The sequence below is a fragment of the Sceloporus occidentalis genome, unplaced genomic scaffold (assembly GCF_023333645.1).
Source record: "Sceloporus occidentalis isolate IW3139 unplaced genomic scaffold, rSceOcc1.0.p SCAF_22, whole genome shotgun sequence".
In the NCBI taxonomy this organism is placed as follows: Eukaryota; Metazoa; Chordata; class Lepidosauria; order Squamata; family Phrynosomatidae; genus Sceloporus; species Sceloporus occidentalis.
The window spans coordinates 10,585,827-10,608,005 of NW_028317002.1; the positions used below are offsets into that span (position 1 = coordinate 10,585,827).

The window sequence follows — 22,179 nt, forward strand, 5'->3', positions numbered from 1 at the left end:
TCTTACTGTTATATATGCAAAGCACTGAAAAAGACGTAATAACTATAATGTTATCTCAAAATGGGAGTGACGCATTTTATGGAAACCACTTGCCATGTAAAATAATTTTGATGGAGGACAGGGCGACGTTATGAATCCAATAAATTGCACATATGCAAATGTTTTAGGTATATTTAAAAATCACTGTAGCCTTTGCTACATCAAATATTAAAGATAACCTGTATTTTTCCCTGTCAGCACTAAAGAGTTCCTCACTGTAGGCTATAGTAATATTTGTGGGGCTAACACATGCTCTTATTCCTGGCTGTGTTGAGTGCTTTATTAGAGTGTATCATTAGTCCTTTTGGTATTAAAATTTAAGCATCATAGTCTCTCCCTCTGCATAATGTATGCATTTTTTGCATTCTCTGGCAGTCAAAAGTGCCATGACGTTTGGTACTGTTACAAGCAGAGCCGGCCTTAGGCGTTGTGGCGCCCTGTGCGGACTACTCTTCTGGCGCCCCCCTCACTACCCCCCTCTCTACCCCTTCAAACGACACCCCCCCTCTGCCCCTTCAAACTACAACCCCCCCCACTTACCTTGTTGCCGGAGTCCTGCGGTGAGAGCGGGAGGCATCCGTCTTCTCGCTCTGCCGCAGTGCCGGCGCTCAACATGAGATGCCGGCACCGCGACGGAGTCACGGAGAGTAAGGGGCGCCGAGCGGCTGCTGAGAACTTCACGAGCAACCGCTCGGTGCCCCTGCCCGGGACTTAGATTAAAGCATCGGGGTTTTTTTTAAACTTTATTTAACATGAATGATGTTAAATAAAGTTTAAAAAATCAAAAGTTTAAGTCCCGGGCAGGCGCCCCTGCTACTATGGCGCCCTGTGCGGTCGCACAGGTCGCACACCCCTAAGGCCAGCCCTGGTTACAAGAAGTTTACAGGGGGTGGAAGTTCTAAAAAGTATTTGTGCAAGTAACAAAATTATTGTGCTCAGGCAAAATTGTGAAAGGTAGAGTAATCTGACATTGTCTTGAGGGCCAACAGTTGTTTAGACCCAAACTACTGTGACGTCACATTAACCTGCACTGATTTATTTTGTAGTAGTAGCCTTTTCATTTAGTAGTACAGGTCAGATTTTCAATTAGCAAACATTATGTGGAGTAGTAACTCTTATGACAAGAATATTGTCACATTTTGTTATATGTAAATTTTATTATCTAGAAATTGTTTCTATATACCGTATTTGCTTGATAATAAGACGACCCTGATTATAGGACGACCCCCCAAAATTTGAATATTAATTTAGGAAAAAAAGAAAAAGCCTGAAGATAAGACTACCCTAGAAGAAAAACAGTTTTACTAGTAAATATTAATTCACATGTAAACTATTTTTTCTTATATAATAAAAACTATGATTGAGAAAAATTTATTTTTTTGTTTTTATTTCTTTTTATTTGCCAACCTGCCCCCCAGTTATGCACATCTGCCCCCCAGATTTCCCTTTAGCCCCTTAATGCCTCTCTGCCCCCCAGATATGCCTTATACCTGCAGGGGATCTAGATCTTAGTCTTGTAATCAGATCTCTATTTGAGGTCTGATTAGAAGACGACCTCGAATATAAGACAGTGGTTATTTTTCAGAGCATGTGCTCTGAAAAACGTCATCTTATAATCGACTAACTACAGTATTTTATGTTTCTCTTATTGCTGTGGCTAGACTGGCCTAGAAATAAGAATAGCTTAAATTGGCCAAAAATCCATTGAAACAACAGAGCCTTATTTCCCTAAACCCTTAACACGCTGTTTTCCAGTGTACCACTGGAGACACATTGTGAACACTATTTGCCCTATGAGTTGATAGTGTGACTTGAGCTTTTGTGGCTCTTCTTGCAAAACAAACAACAAACTTAAGCCAATCAGCAAACACGAGCCTGTCTTTAGACAGAAATCATAGTTTTCAAAAAAGCATCACTGGGTGAAACTATTCTTTCGTTAAGCACTAGGGAATTAAAACAAGCTTTGTAGTATAGTTTCTGTTTGGTATTGTGGGCTTTATTTTACGTTTGCCATTACCTGTTTAGCACTCATATGCGTCTGTTCCTCTTTCTAGGAGCTCTGAATGTTTGCTGAGTATATTGTGTATCGCAGCCCTCCACATCTCTAAATGTCACAATAATTTATGTGTAATCAGCACATAATCTGTGTAAAAATTCAACTGTGCAGCTAAATAACTCTTCTGTATCAAAGACACATTGAACGTATTGTAAAGCCATGCCTCTGACCACATCCCCTAAAACAAAAGTGGATCTCTTTAATAAGTTAGGATGTGTAGTGTATAGAAAAAAGTCAGCAGGGATAGGCGGAGTGTCTGTACAAGGAAACCAGAATCCGTCTAACAGAACATTGTTGAATTGTCCACCACATACCCCAGTAAATGTCCACCATGAGCAATGTTGGTGCCTGCCCCAGAAAGTTGTTGAACTGGCAGCCAGTAATTTGGTAATTTTATGACCCAATGCCTACCAAAGTAATTCAATGGTATATGTTAATTTAAAAGTCATCTACTCTATGTGTGGTCTTCATTAATATACAGTCTTTGCCATGAAAAAGTTATACAGCTTGAATAAGAAAAGATTTCAGGATGACTCCATTGCATAGCAAAATCATTTATGCTTTCTTTTGTTTTCTATAGTAAAATGGGTAAGAATTTGATTCACATCTTTTAATATTGTGTTTTATCTTTTTTTCAGTACAGGCAGTAGTGATCCATACTGTATTGTGAAGATAGATGATGAGACTATTATCAGGTATGACATTGATTTTTTATCTAAATTTGTAGTGCGATGTTTGCTGTTCCTTTTAGCTGCGAGTTTCACTTTAGAAAATTGTGTTTCTTGTGTGACTTGTTCCTTGTTATATTTGCTGAATGTTTTAGATGATATAAATGGCTGCCATCCAAGGCCAACTATTTGGCTTTCAGTATAATATTATATTGCTCCAAAAACTTTCTCTGCAGCTCTGGGGATTAATGATGCAGAGAAAGTTTATATGACTGCTGTTTGGAGAATATCAAGAGAGTTATATATAGAGATGTTACAATACCAGATCTCACAACCTAGAAAGAGGAAAAATATGTTGAATGTGTGTCTGGTGTAGATGCTGATGCTACACTGTGTATTGAGGTATTATAATAACAATAAATGGCCAGGGCCAGGTGCTGTAAAAGTGTGTCACAATTACTGCAATAATATTTACTTTAATAATGATATGCTGTAGATCATATGAGTGGTTTGTCAATGAGCCTACTCTGCTTTACAGTTTGGTTCTCAGAACAATAGCTATTTTATATAAACGTGAGGTTAACTATACTAAGAAGACAGGCTCCAATAGAGAGTGTAGAAAGGTAATCCGAACAAATGTATGGTGTCTATCTGTACTCCATCCCCTCAATCTCCATCCTACCTCCTCCAAAACTCTTTCATCCATCCTCCATCCTGCCAATCTCCTTCCTCCCCTCCTCAAATTCAGTGCCGACTCTAGGGACAATATATAGAGGGGCACATAACATACAACAGTCAACCCTGGGGGGCAATAATAAGTTTCTCCCGATACGGCGATGCCTCCTACCCGCTCCTCTCAGTCTGGATCTGAGAGGTTTTGCGTTGCTATGCTACCACCGCATCAGGGAGGTCACATAACGTAACGTGACCCCCACCTTGCTGACTTCCACGTAAGTGTAGTGACAGAGTGACAGGCTCTCGCACTGCCTACTTGTTGTGAGGGAGAGGAGATCAAAATCTCCCCAGACAGTACCTCTCAGTTTGACAGAGTGGCAGTGATGGTGCCCTCAGTGTCCGAAAAAAACACCAAAAGTATTTGCCTCATTTACAAGAAGACTATCGGAATCAGTGCGATCTTCACTACTTCTGACCCTAATATGACCCCGCATGAAATGTCCTCCCTACACACGCACAGGGCAGGGGAGCCGCACAATACTAATCTGATCGCAAATGCAGGTCTGGCAAGTGGTCCAAAACGGACGTGCGAGTTGTGATCATGGCCAGCTTTAGGTGTTCAGGCACCCTGTGTTGGCAGCCCCTGTGGTGTCCTTCCACTGTCATCACCCCCAGAGTCACTTTGCCCCTCCTTCACTGTGCCATACCTCTTTTCTGGAAACACAGCTTTACAGGTATATAATCAACTGAATTACAAATACAAACCCTGTATTTGCAGGTATAGATTACCTAAATAATAAAGGAAACATAACATTGCAGGTAAAGAGAAACTGAAACTCACATGTAAATTTAGCAGTGAAGTTATAGATCAAATAAATAATCCATGAAAACCCTAAATTGCAGACATAGATCACAGGTCACACACCCCAAAGGCCAGCTCCAGCACCAAGATTGCACACACAGCACTTGCCCTTGAATTCAGGTTGCACACATAGGACTTGCCCAGCACCGAGATTGGACACATAGAACTTGCCATATTTTTACCCAAACACCATGTCTGTGCTCTCTTTTCCCCAAAATAGCTGTCATGTTCCACCCTTCCCCCAAACAGCGTTCCTGTGCCATCTTAGTCCCCAAACAGCTTATGCCATCTTTTGCTCCCATACAGCCCATCTGTGCCCTATTTACCCCAAAAAGCATCCCTGTGTCGTCTTTGTCCCAAACAGCCTGCCTGTGCCATATTTGGCCCCAAATAGCTTATCTGTGCCATATTTGTCTTAAAACATTCTGCCTGTGTCACCAGCCTGCCTTTGCCATCTTTAGCCCTAAACAGCTGTCCTGTGCCATATTTTACCCCCAAAAGGCCTCCCTGTGCCATATCTGTCCCAAACAGCCTGTCTCTGTCATCTTTGCTCCCAAACTGCCTATCTGAGCCATCTTTGTCCCCACACAGCCTGCCTGTGCCAGCTTTGTTCCTAAACAGCCTGCTTGTGCCATATTTGCCACCTCACTTACACATCCATATCCATGCATAAATAAATACATACTCATTCACACATATTAATTCACTCATTCATAGATACTCATTCATTCACCCATTCACACATACTCCCTTCCGCATCCCCTTTACTCCACCTGTAGATTGTGCAAGCAACTTCTCTTTTACCACCCATGGGAAGCAAGAATGCAGCACCGTCACATAACGTGCTGTAACCTGACTCTGGGTTCCTGTTTCCACTGGGCTGTACAAGAGGTAGAGTGGGGTGCCCAAGAGTTCCAGGGAGTCCATTAAGCCCCCCATGCAGGATTGGCCCTGCTATGGAGCAGAGTGGGGCAATTTCCCCAGGCGGCACTTTTGAAGAGGCGGCTATTTGCCGCCCCAAGAAATACTTTTAGACGCCGCAGCATGCTATTATTAGCTTGTCTGCTGTCTGTAGACCTAATGCACGCTGCGGAGAGCGCCGTGACGTCAGGCATCACGTCAGCACTCAATCAGAGTGAAGAAGAGACCTAGATAGTCTCAAAAGCTTGTAATCCATTATACGCCAGTTAGCCAATAAATGTATCATCTTTACCAAATTTGTTGTATCAAAAAAGAACTACTGTTAGAGCTTGTGGAAGGAAAATGCTAAAAACACATCTAAACAGACATTAAACAATATTTTTTTTGAACATTTAAACCTCATTGCTAATGAACTGGTCTGGATGTACTGAACTGCGATCAGTAAAGAAAATGGTGTAGCTGAGTGGGTTTAATGAGTGGTGCACATAGGGGAGAGAACATTGAGCTGGTAATATAGACATATTCACAAATTGCCTGGATCCTGGTAACTAAATAAACTCTTAGAGCATTTAGTTGATGTCATAATAGTAAAATGTTGCCATCCTGCAATGCATATCTGCTGCTATTACTGAGCTATTTTACCATTTTTTAGGACTGCGACTGTATGGAAAACACTGTCACCATTTTGGGGAGAAGAATACAAAGTGCACCTGCCACCCAACTTTCATTACGTGTCTTTCTATGTTATGGATGAAGATGCACTCAGGTATTTTAATTCTTAATTAAAGATTGCAATCTGTATTGAGAGAAGCAGCAAAGCAGGTATTACTGAACTGTACTATAAAAACCATCATCAGATAAAAAAAAAATAAAAAAAAATATACACATACATCCAAGCCTGTAAGGTAGACATGTTCAGTTAAAACATAGGGTTGTCGTTTCCCTAGACTGCCCTCATGGAAGGAAAATAGTCTTTCCCACTGTATTATCACAAGTGAACACAAATCTCACATTGTGAAAAGCTGTTAAGTGCTGCATGTTGAGCTAGTCTTGTACTTCTATGTTGATTTGTTTTTCAGGTTGTTTACAGGACTAAACATCCCAATGCTAGTTTATTTCTCTCTTAACAGACACATTTTATGGCAGGTCTGCTGTTTACTCCCTTAGACCATAACATATACTCCTCAGACACAGAACATATATTTGTAATTCCCTCTGTAGCTTTAATATCAGTAGCTTGTGGAGTACCACAAGGATCCATTCTATCTCCTACTCTATTTGCCATGTACATGCTGCCACTGGGGGGACATCATCAGACAACATGGATTAAGATACCACTGCTATGCAGATGACACGCAGCTCTACTTTTCCTTTACACCAGGGACTAAGGATCCAACATCTCTTTTCAACAGATCCTTAGCAAATCTTTTAGAATGGATGCAAGATAGCTGGTTAAAGGTAAATCCTGATAAAACAGAGGTCCTGTTGATCAGAGGACAAAGGGTAACTGTGCCTATCCTAGGAAATACTAACCAAACTGGCATAGAATTTGGGGGTTCAGAGTTACTTAGGTCAAGTGAAGTGGGAAATCCCAGAGTACTCCTTGACAGTGGTTTGTCACTTAAACCTGAAATTTCTACTGCAACAAAATCTGCCTTCTTCCACTTGAGGAATATAGCCAGGATAAAGCACCTAATCCCATCAGAGGATACTGCCACCCTAATCCATTATTATTATGCAATGCACTGTATGTAGGCCTCCCAGAAAAAGAACTTCACAAACTGCAGTTGGCTCAAAACGCAGCAGCCAGACTATTAACAAATCAACCCCGCTCTTGCCATATTACACCTATTCTGTGGCTTCCTATCAAATGGAGAATTCACTTTAGGATAGGAGTGTTGTCATTTAAAGCCCTAAAGGACCAGGCACCCTGTTACCTGAAAGAGGTATTAACACCCTACATCCCTGCTCGCCCCTTCGATCCACACATATGTTTCTTCTCTCGATACCCAAAGTGCGCACAAAATCCGTCTCCAACGCATTCTGTCATGCTGCTCCCATGTTCTGGAACTCTCCACCACTGTCAATCAGAGAGGCCCCATATTTAGAGACTTTTAAAAAAAAGACTTAAAACCCATCTTTTCTCCCAATTCTTCAGATAATTCTCTCTTTTTCTCTTGTATGCATATACCTGTAAAGTGCTTTCAGTCCCACCGGGAGAAAAGCGCTATGTAAATACTTGTTGTTGTTGTTGTAATAGGGGATATAACTATTGTCTGACTGGAGACAGTATGAGTCTGTATGCGAAAAAAGCCTACAACATTAGTACATAAGTGGGTGAGGACATTACAAACAAAAGTATACCTACAATACTTGAAGTAAGCAAATGTGCCCATTACAATGAATAAACTAAGCTTGTATCAGGGTAAAATCCAACACAGTTTTCTAATTAGATTCCCCTTTAAAGGCTTGCCATCAGCAATCATAACTGACTTGGGTGCCAAGCAGTACATGTTTTGCAAGCTTTTGAGTGCATGACATATGACAGGTGGCTAAGGCTCTCCCAAGCAGCAATAATCACGTGCTGTTAATTTGAAGGTAATGGAGCTTTCAACGCCTTTAGCTGTGACCTGTTTCAGTCACAGTCAATTATACCCATCAATATCCTTATCCTCTAGCTGTGGACTCTATGCAACTGGCCATTTGACAAGTTTTAATGCTCATGTGTATGTGTCTGGGCATAAAAAGCCATTGGCCACATGATGGAGTGAAAGATCAGGTGTACATGGATCCATGTTGGCCAGTGACCCACCAGGCATTTTCTGGATGTGCCAGGTGGCCAGTCCAGGCCTGCTGAGAATTCATCCACTTTCACCAACATGCAGGGAAAATCAGAACAAATTACTGGACCTCTTGGACAGTAGGTTTCTCAGGATGGGGAAAAGGTGCTCACTCCCCACACATGTTTCACACATGTGTCACTGAAATGTAAAAGTCTTTGTAATTGATCTCTCCCTATGTGCCTTGCCCCTTCCTGCCCCCTTTAAAAAAAGATGAGCAGGGGCCAGCCCTGGAAGGTTCCAAGGAGTAGTGTAACCAGGGCCGGCCCTACCATGGAGCAGAGTGGGGCAATTGCTCCAGGCGGCACTTTTGAGGGGGCGGAAGAGAGAGAGGGCACCGAGTGGTTTTCGCTTACCAAGTTATTAGTACCAGCTCGGCGCCCCTCTCTCTCCTCTGCGAGCCCTCTAGCTCGGTCTCGGTGACGACTTCTAATGCTGAGCACCGTAATATGACGTCATTTCCGGCACTCAGCAGTACAAGCTGGCACCGAGACCGAGCAGGGAGACTCACCGCAGGATTGCTGAAAGGTAAGTACAAAGGGGGGGGGATAGGGTAGATAATAGGGAGGGGGGAGAGTTAGGGTAGATAATAGGGAGGGAGAGGAAGGGTAGATAATAGGGAGGGAGAGGAAGGGTAGATAATGGGGGGGGGCGGCAGAGGAAGGGTAGATAATGGGGGGGGCATTTTAAACTTCGCCCCAGGCGGCATTATGTCTTGGGCCGGCCCTGAGTGTAACTATCCATAAGCAAAAAATCTGCCTGGTATTAAACTAATGCCAGTCTTTGGAAACTGGGGGCTGTCTGAAAGTCGTAACAGTAAATATATTATGTAAACAATGTTACAGATTCTGCAGTCTCAGCATGCTAAAGTGTCCTGTCAGCTGGCACACAAATTGGCAACAAATGCATACTGTATTATCTTAGACAAATAGCACTCTAATTTCTATAAATGTTCTAAAAGTAAAGGACCTAAAAATTGTGACACGTCCTCTCCTCTCCTCTCACAGTTGAGCTTTAGGGCTTTCTACAAGGTATGAAAACTACAAAAGTAGTTGGAGACAAGACATAAATAAACAATCTTGCCAGCATGATTGTCTTTTATTATGAATGTATGTATCATGTCATTCTATGTACTGGTGTGTTCAAAGCTGTACCACAAGTTACATCAGCTTTTATCCAACTTGCTTTGATTTCCATTGCATACTTCCACATTTTACACACTTTACACATCTAGCCTCACCCCAATGGGAAGCAACTCTCTCAGTAGAGGGGAGTGCTCTGGGTGGTGTACCTTGGGGATTTCCCAGGAATGAATACAGGTCTATGAAGGACAAGTATAATAGGAAAGCCTGTCTGTATACTACACTAATCATCATCAAGTCCCAACTGAAGTGCAAAAAAGCGTCCCTATTTGTAAGTATGTTGTTGTGATAGACCCAATGACATCCTAAAACACCTGAGGGTTTGGTTTTTCAGTGAAGATTGATAATATTCATCTACATATGTGATCTAAATCAGAGTTCTCAGTCATTCTCCAACCAAGTATCCTTTGTATCATCTTTGGCCTATAAAATGGATCAAACATAAGAAACCATTGTACAGCGTTTTTGAATTATTATATGTATCTATGTTAATTTATTCTAGCAAATGTGAATATTAAGTATGTAGATGATAAATGAACTTTTAAAATCAAGGGTTTTTTATTACCATGCTAAGAAACACCATTTATCAAAATAACAGGTTTTTTTAAAGTGACAGCCACTCTACAATGAATTCATTTTGGTAAGCAGTTTTCCTATCGAGTTTGGGTTTCCATATGCTCCAAAGTACTTTATTGATAAACATAATTATTTCATTAGCATAACAATTGAAAGGAACTATGTTACATATGTATATGTGCACTACATCACAGCTGCTCTCATTATTTTGTATTGGAGGAGTCTAATATATAGTGGAGATCCCATTCTCATTAGGCCCTCATACTTTATACATCACATGTTAACAAAAGGTTCTATTGAGAGGCATGAGGCAAGTGAACATACACAAGCTCATTATTATCTGCCATGAGTGTTTTTCGCCATTAAACAAAAGCCTCTTGTTTGTTTTTCTAGTCGTGACGATGTCATCGGAAAGGTCTGCCTAACGCGGAATGTATTGGCTGAACACCCTAAAGGTAAAAGCTTCCTACGTTATACACAACATCTACTAATAAAAATTGGTATCTCTAAAGAGACTATAATAATATTAAATAGTTCAATTTATTTTCATCCAAAAAAAAGGTTATTTGTTATTTCCAATTATCTAATGGTGTATTTGATAGGTATAGTATGTGTATGCTATTGCTAATCAAATCTTAATCAAATCTTTGCAGACATGGTAACTAACTGGGAGCCACGCAAAGGGCATTCTGTCATAAATCATTTAAAATTCCCTATTAAATTGACATACTTATAGCACTCACATTGACCTACTATGGAAAATAATCAATAGTACTTCATGGATCCCAGAAACTATCACACTCTGCATAATGAGTTCCTTAAATAGCACTATATTGAAGATATTATTAAAGTCCAGTTAAAAGGGTGCTGTATGCTTGAAAGTGTGTGAACACACTAATGTTGTACCTACAGTCTGCAGGTCTTAACCGCAGAGTCAGTAGGACAGCTGTGCTAGGAAAACCAGTCGCCTTGTAGTTGCGGTAACACAAGAGGGGAAATGCTTAGCCCATACACAAAAATAAGCTCATTAGGAGTTAGGCAAATAATCACGTTGATGTCTTCTAAAATAAAGCTTGCACATGTTTTTTTATATAAAAGGTTTAAAACAAAATGTTCTCACTGGAAGATATTGTCCCGGTTTAGAATCAAAGAAAACTGTCTCCCAACTTGGAAATCTCTCCCAACAGGGGGGAAAAGCCTTCTGATCATTTAACTTTTTCACCATCTATTGTTTTCTGTCGTAATAATTGTGTCAATCCTTTATTATAATTAAAGCATTAAAATCCATATTAACGTCTTCATTGTTTTTTTATTATCTGAATTTGTCATTACACTCTTTTACATTTATGTTTCTCTTTTCCAAGATAAACTTCTCCCACATTAAATGTCTTATCTGCACCAGAGAACACAATTAATTCTAACCAAAGAATTAATCTACTTTATTGTGTTTCTGTTTGGTCTTACAGTATTTTCTCTTTCAGATAAGAAAGGTTATATGTAATTCTGGATTAGAATCTGGATCATAGACTTCCTTTGTTGTTACGCCAGGAGTGTACGGATAAATTAATACATCTTCTAACACAATAACACACTAAACTAGTAAAAGCTGGAATTAAAAGAAATAACTATTAAAATCTGTTCTGATGTATGTTACTGTATGAACCCTAACAGAAAGGGGCTTACTGCAACTGAATAAAATGATAGAATTATCCGAAGTGCTGTACAATCACCTTTTTTGTTTTCTTTTATTTCCAACTACAAAACAACAATACATGGGGAGATTTACATAGCAATTGTAGATCGGAGAACCTTCTCTCCCATGAAACCACTGTGCTATTTCACTGAGCCTCACTTGGGAGTCAAAAAATAAAAGCTGAAAAGGCTCCTTTCAAGAAATTACTTTGCTTAATTTTAGGTTTAGGACATATTCCTCAAAAGGGTGCAATCTGTTTTACCATGTGCAATATCAATGATAAAACACACAGAAAAACAATATTCACAGTGTCTTGTACAATCTGGGTTTTATTCACCAAAGTGGGAGTTTGGAGGAGGTAAGTTGCAGGTGTAAGACTAAGTAGTCACTATATAATGCTTAGTTAAATTAGTAAGATTTGTTGAAAGAATCAGAGTGAACTGTGCATTATACAGGACTAGCTCACACACTAGCTCAGTGAACATATAAATACACATACAATACAATGCAAAAGTTTTAGGCATGTGTGAAAAAATGCTATAAAATAAGAATGCTTTAAATAGATCTGTTAATATTTTATTTTCATCATTTAACAAAATGCAAAGTGAGTGAACAGAAACAAAAATCTAAATCAAATCAGTATTTGTTGTGATCGTCAATTCTTCTAGGTACACATGCACAAAGTCAGGTAGTTTTGTAGGCAAGGTGTATGATTAAACAATTATGCCAAACAGCTGCTAATCGTCAATTTAATGTGTAGGTTGAAACGCAATCTTTAACTGAAAATGAAATAGCTGTCCAGGAGAAATAAAACTAGGTGGAGAACAGCCAAACTCACTAACAGGGTGAGGTTACTGAAGACAGCTTAATGTCACGAGTCATACACCATGACAACACTCAGCACAGAAACAAGACACAAGGTAGTTATACTGCATCATCAAAGTTTCCAGATGTTCTGGCCAAGCTCTTTTGAAGAAACACAAAAAAATGTGTAATGTTGAAGACTGTAAACACAGTGGTTGGCCAAGGAAACTTGATGTAATTTGAAAGACACATCATGCTTACTTCCATTCGCAATCAGAAGATACCCAGCAATGCCACCAACGGGCAGAAAACAGTGGGATCCTCATACACCCATCTACTGTATGGAGAAGTCTGGTCAGAAGTGGTCTTCATGGAAGACTTGTGGCCAAAAAATCTCCAACGTGGAAGCAAGGCCAAGCGACTCAACTATACGTGAAAACACTGGAACTGGGGTGCACATATATAGCATTTTGATGAGTCAAAATATGAAACATTTGGATGTAGCAGAAGACCGTTTTTTTGCTGAAGGACTGGAGAGAGGTACACGAATGAGCGTTTGTAAGCAACAGTGACACATAGTGGAGGGTCCTTGCAAGTTTAGGGCTGCATTTCCGGATTGGGGATTTGGCAAGAATTAATGGTCCCCTCCATACTGAGAAGTACATGCAGATATTAATCCATTATGTGATATCTTCAGGAAGGCATCCGATTAGTCCCAAATGTATTCTGTAACATGAGAACGACCCCAAACATACAGCCTACCTGCTAAGTTCTATTTTTGAAAGCATTTTCACACCCGGTACAGAACCAGTGCAGAGATCAGCAGGAAAAATACCTTGTCTTAATTAAGTGCTATGGAATTTGATGGCGCTATATAAAACAATAAATAATAATAATAATAATAATAATAATAATGACACTGTTTCACAGTAATTAAAAAAAATTAAAAATATGATTTCATACAAAACATTCAAAAAATAGCAATGAATTATTTGAAAGATGTATAGAAAAGTCAAATGAGATGCAAACTTAGTTGACATTGCAAATAGAATAACAGTATATTTCAACTAATAGTATCAGTGGACATATTAGCAGAACAGAAACTAAAAACAAAATATGAAAATGGGCCAAGAAGCTAAAACATAATAGGGGGCTAAATAACATTATATATAATATATTATAGCAGTCACTTCTAAATGTTCATCTTACTGTGAGCATCAATCCTGAAGTTATCTATGGTTTTTATGGAATGTGTTAAGTATGACACAGTAATTGGATATTTACATGAGAACCACAAATGAAAATATTTTGTGGAAAACTGATGAATCAATTACCTGTTACAATTGAGGAGGTAGGTGCTGCTCCATTTGAACTTGTACTACTGCTTATGGAAGATGAGATCAAATAGAAATGCAGTTCGGTGCTTTGCTGCAATGATCTCTTATGGAAATAGCATAGCCATAAAAAGGCAAATCATCCTTCAAAGCAAAAATAAGACTTTCCCCACTGACAATTCATTATTTCATAATATGGATAATTCTGTCTTTTCACAGCCCAAGGCCAATGGTTTCATTCTGCCACATTCTATTTATGAATAATCATTAAATAGTATGTATTCTATCTCTACACCGATGTAACATAGTAGAGTAAGGGTATAGATTATTATTTATGTTCATTGATAAGTTTTACATTAAGTTCTACTTATTGCAAACAACATTGTCCAAGTGTACTCAGAGGAAGAAAAACTTTCCTTGAACAGTTCTGTATTGCAAATTACATCTTTATGTGTTTTTAATAAATTGTTAATTTTTCTTCCTAGGATACAACGGATGGATGAATTTAACAGAAATAGACCCAGATGAAGAAGTACAAGGAGAAATTCACCTTAAAATTGAAATATATAGTACTGAATTGTCACGGAAAGTACGCTGCACTGTCTTCGAAGCAAGGTAAGGAGTGCAATATTAAGTCTTTTTTTTATATTCTTCTTTTAATTGATCATCAGCATACAGAAAATATAATGAAACCAAGATAAAACAGGTTACAAGTAAGAAGCAAATATGCAGCTGTACTCTATAACAGTGGCAATCTTACTTCATATCAGTGGTATAACACATAACCAAATAAGCCAAAAAACGATTCGCCTTATGAAAAAAAATATAAGACAAAACTATAATCAAGCATGGAGCATGCCTTAAATTTAATAAGCTTGTTCTATCTTAACCCGAAGTAGTTTCATTAAAATACCAAATCATGGGCTTTGCAGCATTTTTCGTAGTGGCTTGATTTAGGAAAAGACCATAGCTGGGTTAAGACTCCATATGCCTTAGAAATCAAACTAAATTTATGGCTATTTATTTACTAAATGCACAGTAATGAGTTGATAGAATACATTTTAACCAATAATTACTAGGCATTGACAATAGATTATGGACATTTTAGTCATAAATCACTTATTCATTTGTTCTTTAATGAAATGTAAACTTCTCCAACTGGGGATGATCAAACAATGTTACATCGCTGATATATTTGATGTACTTCAAAAACTGTTTAAAAAAGAAAGCAGTCATACAAGGAATGAAAACATACAGTAAAGAAATGACTACCAAAATAAAAACATTGGACAAACAATGAGTAATTCCACGGCTAAGCTCTAAATGTAGGAGGAGGGACATCATTAAAGCTGGCGGAATGTTCCTACTCACTCCTTCTCAATTAACACTTTTGACCACAATTGTTCTTTATAAAATAGGATCCATTTGGAACAATGTTCTTGAAAATAATCAAATTATGGGGAAACACAAGTTCTCTCTGGTGAGGTGAGACCTTAAATTTAGCCCAAGAAAAATGAACCCCCCGTGTGTGCGGTTCTAATACTGTCAGCATTCAAGAAGTTAACAGTGTGTAAAATCGGTCTTCTTAATGCCTTTTTTGTGAAACTTGTCTTTCGGTTTTATTTTGGTCATTATAATCCACAGCATGATACAAAATCCTATAATGATCTCCACTGAGTCCCTGGTGTGCCTGACACATTCTATTGCAAGACAAAACATAATTTAAGTTTAGTTTAAAATAGTTTTTTCCATTCACTATTGTATACAAAAATACAACAATAAATGAACGATATGTATGATTGTAAGCATATTTTACGAGTAGGTGTCATTTGCATCTTGTAGATAACATGTATATGTATATTTTAATATGTATAACATCACAGCTTATGTATAACGCTGATCTAGTCAACATGTTTTGGAAATAAAAATAAATGTGTGTCTATTAATTAAAGAAGTTGACAATAAGTGTAAAATATATAATATATATACACACACATTACTGCTTCTTTTGTATGATCTATACTATGTATATCAAAGATCTTTTTAATAAACTTATTATCACACCTGGGAACATTCAGGCTACCTGGAGCCCTCCTTTTTGGGATGCGAGTGGGTGGTTCTACCAACATCAGTGGGTGGTCCGCTGACATCAGAGGCCAGCCTGCTGACATCAGAGGCCAGCCTGCTGACATCAGAGGCCAGCCTGCTGACATCAGAAGCAGAACGCTGACATCAGAGGCCGGCCCGCTGACATCAGTGGGCAGGGAGTGGGGTGGGCCTCAACGACCCGAAGAAGTCAAGAAACCTAAAGAATTCACAGGTGTTACGTCTTTGAAGCACTGTTTGCCACAGTAAAAAAATAAAAGAAGTGTTAAATATGAGTTATTCTCCAGGAATCACAAACATATCTGGTTTGGGATTATTTTATGCAATGCAAATCTGTGGTGTGATTCTTTTGTGAAAATGTAATATTACCACAAATACCGTTCTTTATATATAAAGGGTTTTATATATTTGGGTCTTAGTCAATAAACCCTTAAGACACATTTGTCAGGGTCATTTTCAAAAAGACAGACCTGGAGTAATGTATAAACCAAACCAGTGAGCACTATGGTCACTAAATTATTATTATTCCATGTAGTTATAGCTTAACAAAGTTCTTAGCTATTTTTAAGCATATAGATGTTTGTGAAATCAGTGGAACATGCCTAATAGCTTTCATTTTGAACATTAAGGTTTTTAGACCACTATAATCAATGCATTGATGTGGAGAGTCATCTTTTTTTCCAGCAGGCAGATGGATTTATTTTACAACGTCAAGAGAGACATTCTCGTCTGTGTAGTGTTTCATAACTAATTCCTATGACTCATGGCATAAATGTTACTTGGGACTGAGTGCGATAAATGATTAATTGCAGAATCATCTGATCCTTTGAAAAATAGTTTAACCTGCCCTTTGTTCTAGATCTACAAATACCCTTCAGGCAGAATAGTTCTGAATAGTTAGAACGTAGAATGGTGTTAATAAGGCTAGAGATGTGACTGACTCCAGTTAGTTTACCTGATTGATGTTGGGATTTTGAAATTGAAAGTGGAGTAGTGTCACACCTAAAATTCTTTTCTTTTCGGTGATGCCATTGGATGAATTGTCAACCTACAAAACTACGACCTTTTGATTCCATAGTTATAGCTACTTTTATCAATCTCTTTGTTTTGCCTCATGGCGAAGGCTTGTCTGGTCTTCCCAACTTCATCTTCTGGAGAAAATTAGAGGTTAAAAGGTTAGAAAAGATAAACAGGTCTACGTACTCATTTGAGACAAACATAAAAACAACAGGATGTAGCAACATACCAGTGAACAGACTGAGAAGACAGATCAGCTGAAGCAAGAGATCAGAAAATCACATAAATTAAACAATAAAAATAACAAGAGCGGTGATGATCAGTGGACTGATTAAAGAAATCCAGTACCTCATTCAGCCCATTTCATTTACCCACCATAGTTGAGCTGTGTACCTGTCTAAATCAGCAAGCTTCAATAAAGAACAAAAGGAAATAATTATAGCCTATCACACAAGATAGGAAAAATCAACAGCTATAAATGTATATTTTACTTTTCAGGGACTTGGCTCGAAAAGACAGAAATGGAGCATCAGACCCCTTTGTCAGAGTACAATACAATGCCAAAACACAAGAGAGCTCAGTAAGTCACTTTGTCTTCATAAAAGGTTTATAATTATTTTGTCATGAATTTACAAAGCTGATCTACACAAAATGAAACAGATTGTCAGGTATAAATGTATGAGTACTTTCCATACGAGAGCAAGTTGTCAGCCGGATTCATAAATACAACTCAACTGTTTTAAAATCAGGGACACAAAAAGAGTGAAATATATATAAACAGAACACTGTAGAACACACCCAGCAAACATTTTGAGCTCCTAGAAACAGGGGGGCATCAGGAGAGGGAAAGGGGATCTGGAGACTAAAGGGGACACTTGGTGCGTATGCTATATATTTAAAAAAAACTAAACGTATATATGTGTGATAGAACTTTTCAAGGGTCATGGAAACCTTCAAAATACTTTAATACTTTACATCACTGGGCAAAAATAATTCTTAGTTCAAGGTTTACAACCTTATGAGAAGAGGGTTCCCCAAACTTAAATTTAATTAATAAACATTTTCAATAACAGCTGTGAAAAAATCTTGTGAAATTAATGTAAGCGTGATTAAACTTAAAGCCCTGTGGTGTACTTATCCTGGTAAAAAAAAAACATATTCCAGTAAATAAACATTAATAGGACTTCCTGTTAATGATAATGAAGTTCCAGAAAGTGTCTTATAATGTGCTTGTTTTTTTGGCACTTACGACATTGTTTTTGGTCTTCTTAGCTGTTTATTTTGTAAGATCAGATAATTTACATTAGACCTTACCACACATTAGATGTGGGCTGTATAGAGCTTGCCCATTCAGATAAAAAAGCATTTGGGAGTTCAGATACTGATGTTGGACGAGAAGCCCTGACTTCTGTCCTTAACAAGCTACTTGCAGACACTTTGAGCAATTCATCCAGCCCCCACCACTCACGAATCATCATCCACACTATTCTACCAACAAACATCAGAAGCAACAACTATCAGGCTTGCTTCCCCTAGCAAGCCGAAAAATTCTAATCATATTGGGACATGCTAGAGCAGCACCTGCTGTGTACCCACACAGTGACAGACATATCTATTAATCAAGACAGTCCCTTCATGTCCAATTTAACTCCCACTTACCTTTGAAGGCATCAGTATTTCTACATAGTTACATAGTTATATAGGCTGAAAAAAGACATGCGTCCCTCAAGTTCAGCCTTTCCTATATCTATTAATTTGTTACTGTTGATCCAAAAGAAAAAATTGCACCAGCCCCCCCCCAACTTCAACAGCTGGTCTGTGCCATCATTGGCCCCACACAACTGGTCTGTGCCTTCTTTGCACCTTGCCCCCCCCTTCCAACATACAACATATGTAAACACACTTACACAAATTACACACTCCATCTCACCCCACTTACACAATTACACATCCATGCTCATATGCATACACAATTACACATCCATGCTCGCTCACACACACACAAGTATACATCCATGCACGCTCACACGCATACACACACACATGACTGTTCACACACATGCATGTTCACACACACACATGCATGCTCACACACACACACACATGTTAACACACATGCTGGTCTGCAGTGCTGGCACTGGGAAATTATTACTAACAAAGAAAACCATGTATTGCATAACTGTGATCGTATTATTCAATACTGTATATTTAATTATATCCAGGTTGTAAAGAAGTCCTGCTACCCCCGGTGGAATGAAGTGTTTGAATTTGACCTGGATGAGACCTTTACAGAGAAATTAATCATAGAGGTTTGGGACTGGGATCTTGTCAGTAGGAATGACTTTCTGGGGAAGGTAAGATAGCCAAATAGTATATAATAGCAAGCTGAGCTGGCATATGACTAGCAACTGGCTGTAGTGCCCCACCAGACCAATGACCCATTGAATATTTTTAAACAATCACCAAATCCCCTCCAAAATATGTGAATAACAAACTATATATATATTTTGGCCATTTACATTAAAATACTCATGTCTTTTCAGGTGGTGATCAATTTAAGTGGACTTCAGACTGACTCACAAGAAGAAGGTTGGTTCAGACTGAGTCCTGGGAAGTCCAAAAACAATGAAGATGAGTAAGTTAATACCTACTTTTAATGGGAGAATACAAGAACATGACTCTTATATCGACTTTCAAGACTTGCCCTTTTTAGATGTAACAACCATGACAAATGATTTGTGATGTAAACTTTCATGTGCATTTTGCCAATTAAATACCAGCAATCACATTTCTCTGCATTAGTTGCACACACGGGGATAATTCATAAGAAAGCTGTAGAACCATGGTGTCTGGTATTTGGAATAATCAGTTGATTCTCCATTCTCACGGTCCCCGGTGAAGTCTTCATGTTGTCTTTGTCTTCGGGGGGGGGGTGTGTCTTCCTATTCAACGAACATTCGCCTGTTCCTGTGTTCATTTTGTATACCTTCTTCGTATTTGGTTTTCTCGTTTTCTGCCAGTTTTCTATCCTATCTTAAGCATGTGTAGTATAGCAGGGGTTAATACAGGAATCCACAAGGGAGAAAAAGCTAATAGCTTTATGCTTGTTTTGCCGAGATGCACCTCGGCTTCATCAGGGCGGGGATTCATTAAGTGATAAACCTGGCTTTGGCGACAGGATTTAAAGGTCTGTAAGAGCAAACCTATTGGTCGCTGGCAGGAGGCTCGTCTGGCGTCAACCAATGAAGAGCAGCTGCCCTTTCCCATTTATTCTCTAGTCTGAGTGCAGTTATGTCAATGCTGCTGCTAACTGTTAGTGGTATACATTTGTTTCATTCATAGGAATGAACATCCAGAAGTAAACCTATGAATCAAATTAATGTAATAACACTGTTATAGGCTAGAGACAGTGACTTAGTCCCTGGCCTTATCTTTTATCTAGCTTAGCCTTATGACTATCCAGTGCTTGCTTAGACTCTTTCGCTGTATTAACCTCTACCACCTTTCAGTAAAGTAATATTTCCTGATTTTACTTTTAAACCTTTGCCCCTCTAGCTTAAGACCATGTCCTCTTTTTGTGGTAGTATGTCTTATTTTAAATAAAATCTCTTCCTTTATCATGTTGATTCCCTAGTTCTTCAAGAATTCCTATAACCAATAAGAAACTTTCGATTTAGATTCCTTTTAATTCCTGTTTAATAACTTATTTTCAATGTTGCATTGTTCCGCATGACAAAGTGTTGGGCTTTGTGTATATGGTGCCATAAAACCAGTAATTGGTTTAAACAAACAGAGGGTACACAGTATTCTTACATTCCAGTGCTTTCTTTGGCCGCAGTTTTGGAAAACTGACAGACATAGAAATGTTGAAAATATCAGAATCACCAAACATTTGAAAGTTTCATAACTTCAATAGCTTGCCAGACTTTCAGAGTTAAAAGACACAGTACGAATATAAACTCGATGTTCCAGATGCTAGTGAAGTCATATATGTACAACCATATGCAAAAAACTGAGGCAGTATAGTAGTCTCCACGCCATGGTTCGAAAACATCCCAGTAGGCAAAAGTGGCTATGTATAGTGCTACACACTGTTATATCGTAATAAGAAACCTGTTTAGATGTTCGCTAAGATCAGTTCTATCATTTGGACCTTCGTTTCCTTGAGGCTGAAAATAACCCATTGGAAATAGTGTAGCTGCACGACTTGTGAAATGCATTGGCTGGCAAGATGCAATCTGTATGCCAATATTTTTTTTTGTAGTTTGATGCCATTTAAAATACCTATCAGAAATATTAGATAACGTATAATGTTAGGAGCTGTTCGTAAAACTTACATAGTTAATACAATCTCTTGTGTAACATTTTAACATGTCACCAAAACAATTAACTGTCTGAAAGATTTTACTTTGATTCATATTTAAACTGAAATATATTTAAATAGTATTTTAGCTATTGTAGAGGTAGGCGAGCCAGATGACAACCAAAGTCAAGGAGCTGGTCTGTAACCTTAGCCTAATCCAACTGACTGCCCAAGGGGTAGGTCGTACTTATTCCCGGTTCTAGCTAAGCTCTGTCTGCTATTCATTAAAAATCATGTATATGTATCCAAAGCACACTTTGAACTTCCACCTAGGATGCAGGCAGATGCTTGTTAATTAATACAGTATGAGAATTTTAAGCAGCATTAAAAAGATGGTGGGATGTGAGTGACAGAAACCGATCTCAGTTATTTCTTTAAGAAAGAAAAGAATCACAGACTCATGTTGTGATATTTCAACACAATCCATAAACAATAAGCGAGATTCTGGTTTCCACACCCCTTATCTTCCTCTTGTTCTTTATTCAGGAAGTCATCAGTCAGTACAGAACTAGATTGCTGGAAATGCTAGCTGTATCATGGCTCAGTGCCACGGGTCACGGTTCCTTTTCCCATCATCAGGGTTACTGTACGACATATTTCGGAAATTCTGTTTTCCAATGTTGACTTAGTATGTTTAAAAAAAAAAAGTGAAAACAATCAAAGGGTTAAAAACTTTTCATAAACAGAGTTTGTTACCATAGCGATTCAGTTGAACATAAATTCGGTTGTAAACATGTATATCCTGAATCATCACATAAATCATGCAGAAAAACAAATGTAATTTGTTTGGAGATAAAGATTAAAGGTAGTGTGCCAGTTCATAAGGAGAACATTATCCTACAAAAATATTCTATTTAAATTATGAAACTTATTTGCAGAACTGAAGATTTTTGTTTCACAAATGCCATTTATAGCCGGAGCTGCTTTGAGGGTTTGGCTACGCTTTACAAAAACATTCTTGTGTGCAGTTTTCAGACAACTTATGAAACTAATGCTGTGTTTAGGGACTTATGTGGCTAAGAGGTAATTAGGGTCATATATAAAGATATTTTGTTGCAAAGTGTACTTTGTACGCCACCAATG

General features: G+C 38.4%; 1 protein-coding gene across 1 annotated transcript in view; it reads left to right on the plus strand.

Moving 5' to 3' along the window:
• Window positions 1-22,179, plus strand: part of LOC149301009 (ras GTPase-activating protein 4-like) — a 61,509-nt gene that overhangs the window by 26,634 nt on the left and 12,696 nt on the right. Inside the window, exons 2-8 of the mRNA XM_089484516.1 lie at window positions 2,734-2,790; window positions 5,874-5,987; window positions 10,173-10,234; window positions 14,096-14,225; window positions 17,232-17,313; window positions 18,956-19,087; window positions 19,277-19,368. Of these exons, the coding sequence (XP_089340642.1) occupies window positions 2,734-2,790; window positions 5,874-5,987; window positions 10,173-10,234; window positions 14,096-14,225; window positions 17,232-17,313; window positions 18,956-19,087; window positions 19,277-19,368 (669 nt within the window). The remainder of the gene's footprint in view (window positions 1-2,733; window positions 2,791-5,873; window positions 5,988-10,172; window positions 10,235-14,095; window positions 14,226-17,231; window positions 17,314-18,955; window positions 19,088-19,276; window positions 19,369-22,179) is intronic.